Source organism: Talpa occidentalis, unplaced genomic scaffold (genome assembly GCF_014898055.3).
Source record: "Talpa occidentalis isolate TD23 unplaced genomic scaffold, MPIMG_talOcc4v2.1 talOcc4.5, whole genome shotgun sequence".
NCBI lineage: Eukaryota > Metazoa > Chordata > Mammalia > Eulipotyphla > Talpidae > Talpa > Talpa occidentalis.
The window spans coordinates 136,752,302-136,764,506 of record NW_023604861.1 but is presented as its reverse complement, the minus strand read 5'-3'; the positions used below and the strand labels follow the sequence as shown (position 1 = coordinate 136,764,506).

At 58.1% G+C, this 12,205-nt stretch overlaps 1 protein-coding gene across 1 annotated transcript in view; it reads left to right on the top strand.

The window, feature by feature from the left end:
* The window catches only part of GRHL1 (grainyhead like transcription factor 1), a 36,128-nt gene extending 24,191 nt beyond the window's left edge, over nt 1-11,937 (top strand). Inside the window, exons 9-16 of the mRNA XM_037528535.1 lie at nt 855-1,013; nt 2,653-2,704; nt 3,850-3,989; nt 4,862-4,899; nt 6,705-6,796; nt 7,097-7,182; nt 9,891-9,955; nt 10,954-11,937. Of these exons, the coding sequence (XP_037384432.1) occupies nt 855-1,013; nt 2,653-2,704; nt 3,850-3,989; nt 4,862-4,899; nt 6,705-6,796; nt 7,097-7,182; nt 9,891-9,955; nt 10,954-11,068 (747 nt within the window). The 3' untranslated portion in view covers nt 11,069-11,937. The remainder of the gene's footprint in view (nt 1-854; nt 1,014-2,652; nt 2,705-3,849; nt 3,990-4,861; nt 4,900-6,704; nt 6,797-7,096; nt 7,183-9,890; nt 9,956-10,953) is intronic.
* The last annotated feature ends 268 nt before the right edge of the window (nt 11,938-12,205 follow it).

Below are 12,205 nucleotides of genomic sequence, written 5' to 3'. Positions count from 1 at the left end.
TTTTCTTACTTAGAATAGCATGGCGACTACAGAAGAATAAAAACCGCGTGTGGCATTCCTTCTGGAAAGGGTCCTTTGTCCTGACCCCTTCTCCACACCCCTTTCTTCTCTGTACCGCATCCTGTAGTTCTTTCCCCGTCCAGGCGGACACACATCCTTCTCTAGGACTTGGCTCAGCCCGAGCTCCCCACGCTCTCTGTGGCTCATCTGTGTTGAGGTTGGGGCCAGGGGCTGGGGAAGCTGCCTCCAGGTGCCCTTCGCACTGTGCCAACCTCATTTTTGAAGCTGCAGTTTCAGTAGCATCCACTGTGTGGTGCTCACACGCCAGGAGTGAAGTGTGAAGCGAGGTGACCCTGTGGGGACCGGCTCAAACCCTGAGCCCAGACACAGGGAGCAACAGGACTTGTGCACCTGCTGGGCAGAGCCTCCCCTGCATTCCTCTAAGTAACCGCCTCTGGTCCACTTTGGTGATGTGACCCGGTGATTCCATAAACTCCGGAGCACTGGGATCTGGGGAACCACAGGGGAAACACGGGCAGAGGCCCAGAGAGTTTCCTTCAACAGCTGGAGAGAATGTGACTACAGGTCACATTCAGAAACGCACCAGCAAAGACCCCGGGCCCTGCTGCATGTGGTAGAATTCTCTGGAAGCAACATCGACAGGGTCAAAATTGCCATCTGTGTTCCCCCTTCGAAGCCTGCCACTCCTATGACTTACAGTAAAGCCTTTGCTCCCTCTCTGAATAGATGCTTCTTTTGAACGAGAAGCCGAGCTCGGCTGTCAAGCCCGTGGGAGCCTTGTGGGGCGGCTCTCGGTGACCCGCCGCTGTCCTCACGGCCTCTCCCGCCCGCAGGTCTTCATCTCCGTGAACTGCCTGAGCACAGACTTCTCCTCCCAGAAGGGCGTCAAGGGCCTGCCGCTCAACATCCAGATCGACACCTACAGCTACAACAACCGCAGCAACAAGCCGGTGCACCGCGCCTTCTGCCAGATCAAAGTCTTCTGTGACAAGGTGACAGTGGCCGCGGCACCTGGGGACGCCCTCCCGCGGAGAGAGGCCAGGGGCTCCCTGTGTTGAGCCACTTCAGCAAGAGCGCAGTGGCCATAGTGCTAGTTTACATTCGCCGCGCGGTGAGCCCCTCGAGAGGCACATGACCCGGGGAGGGGAACTGACTCATTTTATTAGAAAAATGGAAAGGGCGGGGGGTGAGTGCATTCTGTAGAGCACGTCTGGCAGAGTCGGAGTGGGCCGCAGCCCGGCTGTGCACCCTCCTCGTGGCCCCTCAGCTTGCCGCGGGTGTGGGCAGCGGCCGGCGTCGGGACGCATCTTGAAGTGCCTGCAGGCGAACCACACAGCGCTGCGCAGGCGCTAGTCTTTTTTCCATTCCCTCTGGTCACTTCCTCGCAGTGTGCACCTCTTGGCACGAGTGCTGGGGAGGCCCTGGGTCGCTGTGTTCTTGTCTGGTAGCCCCTCTTTGCTGCTCAGCCCTGTGGCCTTGCAGCTGCTGGATGGAGGAGACCCCTGGACACCCCTGCCACCCGGGGCCGCAGCCTGGACACTAGGGAAGGTGGTGGGAGCTCCGGGGCTCACCTTGCTTGTTTGCCTCTCAGGGGTCACTGCCCTTTGTTGCCAGCGGGCCATAGAAACCCCTGTTCCAGGCACCAGGCCTGGTTTCCGCTGCTCCAGCACGCAGGGAAAATCTGGTCGTTGTCACTCCATCTTGAGTGGAAGCGAAGTCCATTATCACTTTTTTAAAGACATAAGTGACGTTTGATTTTCAGGTGTTCGATCTGGTCAGTATTTACACATACCGTGAAATGTACTATGTAGGATAGCTGCCCTCCGAGTGCTGGGGGCGCCGGCTCCTTTACGTGACGCTGCACGTTTCAGTCAAATTATTGCTTTTGAGAGTTGGCGGTTGGCCGCAGGTGCCCCGTAGTTGATGCCACGTCCTTGGACGAAGCCCCGACTTTTTTTTTTTTTTTAAAGAAGGCCCGTTTATTTTTATTTATTTATATATTTTTTAAACAGTTATTTATTTATTTATATAAGCGCTGGGCACAGTCAGAAGTGCAGGAGGGTGAGAGAATTCACCAGAGCCAGAGCGGGGAGCAGAGCAGGCAGAAGGACCGAAGTACACTGCTGAGGGGAGCAGCGGGCGGCAGGAGAGGTCTGCGCGCCATGCGGGACCCTCCTCTGGTGGCCGGGGAGCAGCCGGGGATCGAACCGGCGCTGCAGAGGCTGCGGGCAGCTTCGCAACCCAGCGCTCAACCACTGCGCCACCGGGGAGGCCCCGAAGCCCTGACTTTTTCAGAGCAGAGTCCGCGTGGATTCTTTCCTTCCTTTTTGTGTCCCCCAGGCCACAGGAGAACCCCTCAAGGTCTTGGAGGCCGTGAGGGGCACGAGCAGATTTTCTCAGCTTCTCAGTTAGCATCCACTGCTGGGGGAGTTGTGCTCAGTTTGTTTCTTGAGTCTGTTTTTCCCTGTGATTTCATGTAGTTGCAAATAGTTGTAGAAATCGCTTTAGAGGGGCGACTACAAGAAGCTCCGTGGATATAGTGCGTGAAAGACCCCCTTCTGAGAGGAGACCCCCTCCCCGGCAGGGCCGATTGATAAGCAGAATCTTGTCTTGTCTCCCCTTGACCTGCAGGGAGCTGAGCGGAAAATCAGGGACGAAGAAAGAAAACAGAGCAAGAGAAAAGGCAAGTGCACTGACCCCAGCTCCCAGGTGAACGCCTGTAAGTAGAGCCGTTTCCTCCGGGCCTCTCGACCTTCCTTTAGGTGGTGGTTTGAATTTTCAGGCCGGGGATTGGTTCGTGGGTGTGATTTTGCTGCTGTGAAGTGGTGGCCTCGGCTTCAGTGCCAGCCACAGACGCCAGGAATGACTCCGTGGCTTCCTTGGGGAACCACACGAAACATTCTTGAGCTTTTGCAGCGTCCTGGTCAGCTGGACAGTTGGTTCTTGCTCGGGCCGCTGGTCCAGTCCTGAAAAACCACACCCTCCACCTGAACAACTGACGATAACAGTTCATAAAAACGAAAATTTTTGTTTTTTTTTTTTAAGCTGCATTTAGTGTTGTTTAATGATGACAGCACCCCTGGGAATTCAGGGTGGTGCAGTTTTCTCACGAGTCATGTTCGAGCACGTGCAGACTCTTCTGAGCCTTCCATTTGGGTATTTCATCAGGGAAGGTTTTTATTCTTATTTTAATGTAACCGGTAGTCATAGCCACAGTCCTGTGCTTTAGTTATTTTATGGGGAAGAAAAGCTCTCCCGTGCCAGCTGAGCGCGCCTGCAGTGCGTGGGCGGTGGGGCCGCACCCACGGGTCCCCCTCTGGCAGCAGAGTCAGGCCCACACCCCTGGGGTGGCTCAGTCCCCGCAGCTTCTCACTCGGGACGTCAGGGCAGACGAGGGGGATGAGGGCGGCTGTGGCTGGACCAGGGGAAGGCCGAAGGCCGTCAGCCCCCAGGCTCGGGAGCCAGGTCGGCAGCCCAGCTGGGAGTCGCTGCTGAGCCCCGCAGCGGAGGTGTGAGCGCCTCGGCGGGGGGGGGAGCCTGTCAGTCTTGGCCCTTCAGACAGACACTAAGGGCACTTGGCCCGAGCTTTCCCGCGCGTCTGTATTAAAAGGTCCCGCTTCCCTTCTGGCTTTGAAAAGACGCTCGATTGGCTTGAGGGTGGACACAGGCGCCCCGGCGCCTCCTCCGTCACAAGAGCTGTGATTGCACAGTCCCAGCGCCGTGACCCAAGTTCTCCGACCCCTGTTTCTCAAGCTTCGTGGGAAAGGCTGTGGCGCGGCCATTGTGGACGCAGAGGGCACTGACGGTGGCATCCTCGTTCTTTTTCAGTTTCCGACGTGAAAGTGCCGCTGCTGCCCTCTCACAAGCGCATGGACATCACGGTTTTCAAGCCCTTCATCGACCTGGACACCCAGCCCGTCCTCTTCATCCCTGACGTGCACTTCGCCAACCTGCAGCGGGGCAGCCACGTAGGTGCAGGGCCTTGGGCCGGGGCTTCAGGGAGGCCGGGGCAGGGGCCGGGGCTGCGGGAGGTCTGAGCAGCCAGGTGTGGTCCAGCGCTGCCCACGGGGAGACGTAAGCACAGCCAGACCGTCGGCTGGAGTCTGGTCTCCTGTGTTCACATGGAGCTTAGCTTCCTCAAGAGACGCTGGAACAGTGCAGAGCTTGGAGCTCGAGTCTGTGGTCTCGAGGATTTAACTTCTGAGGGCCGGACCAGGGGGAGGAGGTAGAGAGAAACCTGGGGCAGGCGGCCGCGGTGGCCTCAGGAGCGGGGCTCACGCCTGCTCTCGCGCGCTGCCCTCCCGGGCACGTGGGCCGCGACTAAGCGGAGGCTGAGCAGAGGGTCCGGCCCAGCCGGAGCAGAGCCGAGTAAGAGGGGTGTGAGTGGGCTGGGCGGGCTCCCCGTGCCCGCCCCAGGAAACTCCGAAAAGGCAGTCCCTGTGTGTAGATAGGCGTGTCCAGACGAGAGGTTTCTCAGAGGCCCACGGGGAGCCATGTGGGGTGTTCGGTCTGTAAGGAGAAGCTTCGGGGCTCTGGGCTCGGCTGACGCCCCTGACAGGCTGCTGGTAGCAGCTCTAGGCTGCGGGGCCGCCCGGCCCCGGGTGCTGTGGCCGCGGCCTGCGGTGAGCTCCCTGCCCACGTGAACGGCCGTGGGTCTAGATTCAGCCCCGAGGGAGGGTTCTCGAGTGGCGGAGAATCTGGTTATTGGAAAATAAGGGTTTGCAGAAGGGTCTGCTTCAGGTGGGTCCACTTCCCGTTTTTCCGTTTCAGGAGTCGCTTGTGGGCTGCGACATCCTAATGCATCCTCGAAAAGCTGTTTGTCTTTTTTTTCTTGTCTCAGGTCCTCCCCATTGCCTCAGAAGAACTGGAGGGTGAAGGGTAAGATTTTTATTTTGTTTTGCCTTAATAAATCCTTTTCATTTAGAAACAATTTTACACTACGGAACATCCGCAAACGCCACACAGTGAACGCGCTTCTCCCTGAGCCCCTGAAGGGGAGTGTCCAGCCCCGGGGCCCCTCGCGGGTGTTTCCTGCACACAGGCACGTTCTCCCGCAGAGCTCAAGTCTCGGCCAGGATGTGGGCCCCGGATGTCAGCACCAGGCCTGGTCCCCACTTGGGCTTCGCAGCCTTTCCCGATGCACTTTATAGCGGGAAGGGCCGCCTGAGACGCAGGCGGTGCCGCCCGCCCCCGAGTCTCCTGCCGTCTGGGCCGTCAGTATCTCCTGCTTCCTGGACCCGGCGCCACCGAAGGCGCAGGCAGTGGCCATGTGACCCGCAGCGGGTCTGTCGTCTTCTCGGGAGTAGATGGGTCGAGGCTAATGCCAGGGGACCCTGTCGGTCCGTCTGTACACGTCACGCACCCACTGCCGGCGTTCTTCACGCCTGTCTCCTGGTGGAGGTGGGCCTGCCCTCTTCCTCCCGGATGGTGCTGTCCCCTCGTAGAGCAGGTGCTCTACGTGGGCAGGTGCTCTGGAGCTGTGTGAAGGCCTTATCGTTCACCACACGTCAAGCTTGTTTGTTTATATCAGCACAGACTCACGGTTTCCAGTTCTGTTCAATAAGCTGCATCCATCCTTGTCTGTCCTCTGCGTGGCTCAGACTGTCCCCCAGGCTTGCTCTCAGGACCCTTGACTGCCCCCACCCCCAGTTCCTGGGGTGCCCCTCGCTTCCCACACTCATGTTCCAGGCACTTGTGTTCTCCTTTCTCCAGCCCTAGAATCAACTTCCCCAAGAATCCGGTGCCTTTTGGTGGAGAATGGGTTTTAGAACCCAGATCCGGCCCCTGGGTGCTGTGTAGCTTCTGCTGTGCTCCCCCCACCCCCGTCCAGTGCCCGGCCACACCAGGCCCGTTCCCTCCCCCGAGTGGTCCCCACTGGCTCTTCACCACGCACATTTGCAGAGATAAACCCACAGGTGCTTTCCTGGGGGCCGGAGCTGAGGCAGACTATCCTGGACATGAGCATTCTACTCACAACCACTCGCCTCTTCATTTTCAGCTACTTACTGTTTGCTTGCCAGCCCCACTGCACCTCACTGCGTTGAGCACCCCATAACTTGCTCTGTGGTGGCCAGTCCCCACCGTCTTGCCTCTTCTTTTTTCAAAGGCCTTTTTCCTGGTTTATTTCCATATTCTGTCCCTTTAGGCTCAGATGCTGTGATTGTCCACAAAGAGCCCCACCAGGTTCTTCTGGTCTGGAGCCCCCCGAGTCTCCCCCCACCTCGGAGGACATATCCTCAGCAGATTCCAGCACTCACAGCATAGAGTCTCCAAGGCCTCCAGGCCTAACAGGCAGGGGCCCCACGTTGTGCCCAGCCTGCCCTGTGGGTCCATCTCCCCTGGAAGCTGGCGTGGCCTTTTCCCACAGCCTCCTTGTGACACGCTCTCCTGTGACGCCCCCGCACACATCACAGGCCCTGCCTGCTCTGTCAGGCTTCGCCCCAGGACGCAGCTCCATCCGGTGTCAGCAGGGAGCCTGGCCAGACCTCATCGCCAGGCTCCGCTCGAGCCCGGGACCAGCCAGTGCCTTCGGAGGTCCCAGGGTCTCGTGCACCAGCCCAGGAAGCTGGGCCAGATAAAGGGTGACAGTCATTTCAAGTCCAGAGCCTGGTGACTCACCGCCTTGCTCTGCTTCCCAAGGGACTTAAGCTGAAGCCACTAATTGCCTGTTTTCCGGTCGGCAGGTCCAACTTGAAAAGGGGGCCATTTGGATCAGAAGATGACTTTGTGATTCCACCTCCTGCCAAGCTGCCCCGGGCGGAGGAGCCCAAGAGGGGTGTGTGGGCTTAGATTTCCCGGGGGCTGGTGGGGGGGTGGTAAAATAGAGGTGAGTTCTGAATTCTCACAAGCATGATTTGCTCAAATCTTGCCCCGTTTGGCTTCTGGGGGTGACCCCCATTGGCCAGCTCCTGGCTTCGCGGGGAGGGGGCGGGCACAAGGCTGAGGGGAGCGTCCTCCCCCGTCAGTGCTCCCGGTTCCTCCTGGGGACCGGTGTCTCTCTTTATTTTGACCGTGACCCTTTTTCTTACTTGCTCGTGTGAGTGAGTGGCTTTTCTCTCCTCTCTCCGCCGGGCAGTGCTGCTGTACGTGCGCAAGGAGTCGGAGGAGGTCTTCGACGCCCTGATGCTGAACACGCCGTCCCTCAAGGGCCTGATGGAGGCTGTAAGTAGAGCCGGCGCCTCGATGCTCCAGAGTCAGGGGACAGAGCACGTGGGCTTCTGTGGAGCCAGTCCTGTCTCACTGCCCGGACACCTTGTTTTTCTGAGTCCTCTGACACCTCCCCTGCCTGCATGCCCCGCCCGGCCTGTGCGCAGCCACGTGGCCCCACTGTGGCCCTCACTCGGCCCTGCCCCGCACGCTAGCCGGTAGCCTACTCACTCCACATGGCCGGTCTCCTAAAGTGAGTGAATTTGTGACGCCCTATGAAATAGCGGAGTTTTTTAAAAGATTATTTATGCATACAAGAACTGGGGTACAGGCCAGAGGTGCGGGGGAAGGGGTGAGAGGATTCACCAGAGACAGAGTGGGGAGCAGAACAGATCTCAGTAGATCTACTGAAACACACTGCTGAGGGGAGCAGTGGGGAGTCAGGAGAGGTCTGCCGTGCCATGTGGGTAGCTCCCTGACCAGGGATGAAACTCGTGCTGCAGTGGCTGCGGACAGCTTCACAGTGCTGTGCTTAACCCCTTGTGCCACCAGGGAGGCCCAGGGGAGCTCTTATATACTTGGCTCAAGGGAGACTGCCATTTAACAAGCCGGTTACAGACAAACGAAAAACATTTTCAATCAAATAAAATCCTAAAAACATCGCCACAAATCAGCGGTTCCTTGGTCTGCCTTTGAGCATCCGGGCACCGGGGAACCACTGAACATGTGTGACCGGTGGTGACCAGAGGTCCTTTCTACAGGGTCTCTACAAAGGGCTGATGAGCCAGCTGACCCCAGTGTGCCTTTGGGACATCTGTGAGACCAAAGGACACTAGGCTGATTGTCTCTTTAGCTTTGCCCCAGGGTGAATTCAAGTAACAGCTCCTTACACCGAACTCTGCATCCTCTCACCCTGCCTCCCACCCCACTCCATAAAACAGGAATCTTTGAGCTCAAAGATTCACTCACGTGCTTAGCTGGGTGGGAACACCCCCCCACACCCGCCAGCTGCAGTGGTGGAGGGCAGTGTGGGACCTGCTGGCGCTGGAGTTGTAGGGGTAGGTGACGGAAACCGCGCCACGTGGGGCTCAGGTTCTAGTGAAGGCGCCAGCGATCAAACAGGCGGAGAAGCTGGTATGTCGTTTTCCAGGAACTGGTCAATGCAATCAAGAAAACTAAGGCGGGCCTCCCCGGTGGCGCAGAGGTTGAGCGCTGGGCTGTGAAGCTGCCCGCGGCTTCTGCAGCGCCGGTTCGATCCCCGGCTGCTCCCCGGCCACCGGAGGAGGGTCCCACATGGCGCGCAGACCCCTCCTGCCGCCCGCTGCTCCCCTCAGCAGTGTCCTTCGGTCCTTCTGCCTGCTCTGCTCCCTGCTCTGGCTCTGGTGAATTCTCTCACCCTCCCGCGCTTCTGACTGTACCCAGTGCTTGTATAAAGAAATAAAATCTTAAAAAGAAAGAAAACTAAGGCGGGTGAGGTCACAGTGGCTGGGGGAGCAGTGGCTGCTCTCCCCAGGGACGCTCTGCGCTCACGGCGTCCCCTGTCCCCTGCCCACCTGCACGCTGCCTTCCCTGCCTCCTGAAACTTCTCCTGGCTCCTCTTCCTACCCGGTCTTCTGACAGCCCTTCCTCATTCCCTCAGAATCACGCAGACTCTTGATTCTGCAAGGACAGGCGAGCGTGAAGAGGCTGAGACGGGGGGCAGTCGCGGCCTGTCCGCAGCCCATCCATCCCCTGGGGCCGGGGGGACCATGAATGTATGTCTTGTCACCCCAATACTGGCAGATGTGCGTGTCTGTGTGATGGGAGCTTGGATGTGGGGGGTGGGTGCATTTTTGTTAGATTGTGAGCAGTCTCGGAGGTGTTCTGCGCAGCCCCAGCTTTGCTCTGCACACGGAGGGTGGGTGCCTCCCGCCATCAGGGGTGGTCTGGATGGCTCGTCCTCCCAGCCAGCTCAGCTGCTCGTCCTTGGAGCTGCTCAGCCTCTCTGCCCTGATGGGACCGCCCCTCAGTTCACAGCACAGGGATGTCACAGGGATGTCACTTGTCCGTGTGGCTCATAGAGTGTGGGGGGGCTGCAGCCCCCCACCCCCAGCCTGGCCTGGATTTGGGACAACCCTCTTTGCTCTCAGGGGAGACCCAGTTTGTGGCTTGCGGTCATGGACTTTGATCGTGCTCTGGACTGTGGGAAATCAACATAGTTCTCTAGCTGAAACAACAGTCTGTAAAAGACATGACCGCGGCACGGCTGGAGCTTGAACGGCCACGGCACGCTGCGCGCGTCAGAGCCGCTCCGGTGTCGCTGTTGGTGACGCCACAGCCAGGCCTCGTGCTTGTGGTGGAGGGACACGCAGGTGGCCGTACACGTCAGCGTGACCCCTGCTGTCCGCTGCAGACGTCCACACCCACTTGACAAGCAGAGAGGGGGAGTGTGTGGTGCCGAGCAATGCCGCCCGCCCTGCTCAGCTTCCCCACAAACTTCAAACTTCTCTATGAAATAGTCACTTAGAGAAGCCTGTGACTGGCCACTTCCCGAGACCTGTGAACTGGGGGAGTGCGAGGACCAGGCTCCCGCTCCCTCCCAGGCAGGCACCCCTCCCCTCCCAGGACCTGGGGCCTTGAGAAACACGCTGAGCAACCTCCTGCCCTGGATGAGTAGGTTGGTACAGGTTGATGGTTAAAGCCACGGAAGTAGCATGTTGTCATTCTTTCTCTCTGCTCTTTAGATCTCAGACAAATACGATGTTCCCCATGACAAGATTGGGAAGATATTCAAGAAATGTAAAAAAGGGTGAGCATTGCTGTTCCTCGTGGCTCTCAGTATGTCACACCCCAGAGCTCGGATGAGATGCACACATGTGTGCCCAGTCTAGACGCAGCTGCAGAAACATGACGCACTACTTATTTTTTCTTAAATTACCCACATCGAATTAAGTCTACTTTTTTAAGACAGCTTTGTGGATTTTTTTCAGGTAAAATTGTCACTTGCTCTTCCCACACGTGAGAGCAGTAAAGTGATCACCAGTTCCTCCTTCCCCCGAGGAGGCTTGGGAGAGTCCGGGGGACACTGGCCTGCCCTCTTGTCCACCAGGTGCTAATCCAGCATCCCACGTGTTAATTTTCACATTGCCCTGGAGATGGGGTTGCTGGTCATGGTTTATGGGCAAGGCAGCTGTGGCCAGAGAGCCTGATGCCTGCCCGAGGTCAGGCAACAGGTCAGGCAAGTTCACGGTTCAGGGTCAGTCTCGGCCCTCTGCTGGGCCAAGTGGTCAAACAGACCCTCGCTGCCTGCTCCAGCCATCAGTGGTTTGGGTCCTTTTGTGCTTAAGTTGAGTGTGGGCTATTGGACCTGGACGAGCAGGGTACAGCATGAGAATTTCCTGGCTTTATTCCTGAGCAAACCCAATTGAAATTTTCTAGATAGGCCTAGCAGGAAGGGCTGGACTTAGCAGTCCAACAAGACTTTAAGGGAAGGTGACTTGTCAGGGAGCTGCAGCTTCAGCCCGCATGACTGGATCTAACTGACCCTCCTCCGAGGCAGGCTCTGTGGCCTGAGTGTGAGGGTTGTGAGCCAGCTGGCTTGTTCACGGTGCCCCGCGCTGCTATGAGGCTCCACTCAGCCCCTCCTCGGTCCCCCCAGGGTCATGGAGGCACTGCTGTTATCCCCGTTGCACTTAATGAGGAAACTGAGGCTTAGGGAGGGCCCAGTCATTTGCGGCGCCGGAGCCAGCGCAGGCCAGGGCTGGCGCCGCGGTGGTGGGGACTGAGTGGTCTGTCTGCCTCCCCCAGGATTCTGGTGAACATGGACGACAACATTGTGAAGCACTACTCCAACGAGGACACCTTCCAGCTGCAGATCGAGGAAGCGGGGGGCTCCTACAAGCTCACCCTCACCGAGATCTAGGCCCCTGCAGCCCCGCCCAGGGCCAGGGAGGTGGCGCGGGTCTCCGTCGGACGGTCTCCTCCCTCGCGGTGGAGATGGCGTTTTCCAGATGACAGAGAAATCCACGCGCCATGATGTTTGAATTTTCTGATCTAGATACTTAGGCTTGAAAATGAAAACTCTGTCCCACGATTTAAGGGACTCTGGGAGCCTTTAGGATACCTGCTCCATTATTTATGAAACCTCGGGTCTCTACCTTGTCTCTTCGCTGCGGGCAGGACTGCTCAGAGCGGAGAGACGGGCCGGGCTTGCAGACAGGCCGGGCATGGCGGCCTGAATCGGCAGCGCTGGCCCCTGCGGTCAGCGGGAGGGGCCGCGACAGGACAAGGTGTGTCCTTCCCCCCGTCTGCCCTCGGCCCCAGAGACGTTTGCTTAGACGGGGCCTGTCTGTGAAACCTTCCCCCGAGACCTCTTCGAGCTCCAGGACTGCTGCCAAAGAACGTTGTGAGTGACGGTGGACCCGGCTGAGCGCAGCCCGTTGGGTGTAAGTGCAATACTCCGAGGCCATGTCTGTAAATGTGTACATACGTGTCTGATACGAATATATAATATATACTGTGGCGCCTGTACAGAGGGGGAGGAGATGCAATAAGGTGGGCCGTAAACACTTTCTAGATAAAAGGTTAAGTTATTTCTGACGATGTGAACAAAGCAGAGAGCAAGCCGCTTCCTCCGTCTTCCCGAGCCCAGTGGGCGCACCCGGGCATAGCAAGACCTCCTCAGATGCTGAGACCTGCTGGCTCTTCAGAATGTTACTGGGATTTCTGCACTGTAGAGAGAATGACCTGTAGAGAACACCCTGTTGCGACCGGGCCTGGTGCATGCGGGGCGGTGGGGGGCAGGGCAGGCGCACCCCCAGAGGGGCGGCTCGGGGGAGAGACACGCTGGGCACAAGGGGCCACACGCGTGCCCCATTCCCCACGCGGAGACGCGGCTTCTGTTAGCTCCGGGCCCGTCCCCTCCGGACCTGGTGCGACAGTCTCTAGAGAGCACTCGTGAACCATATGAGACCATAACTGACAATAGCTGTTCCGTAAACGTTTAAATATATAAAAATTCTAAAAGGCAAGGTTTTGTAGTGGAAGTGAAATCACACTA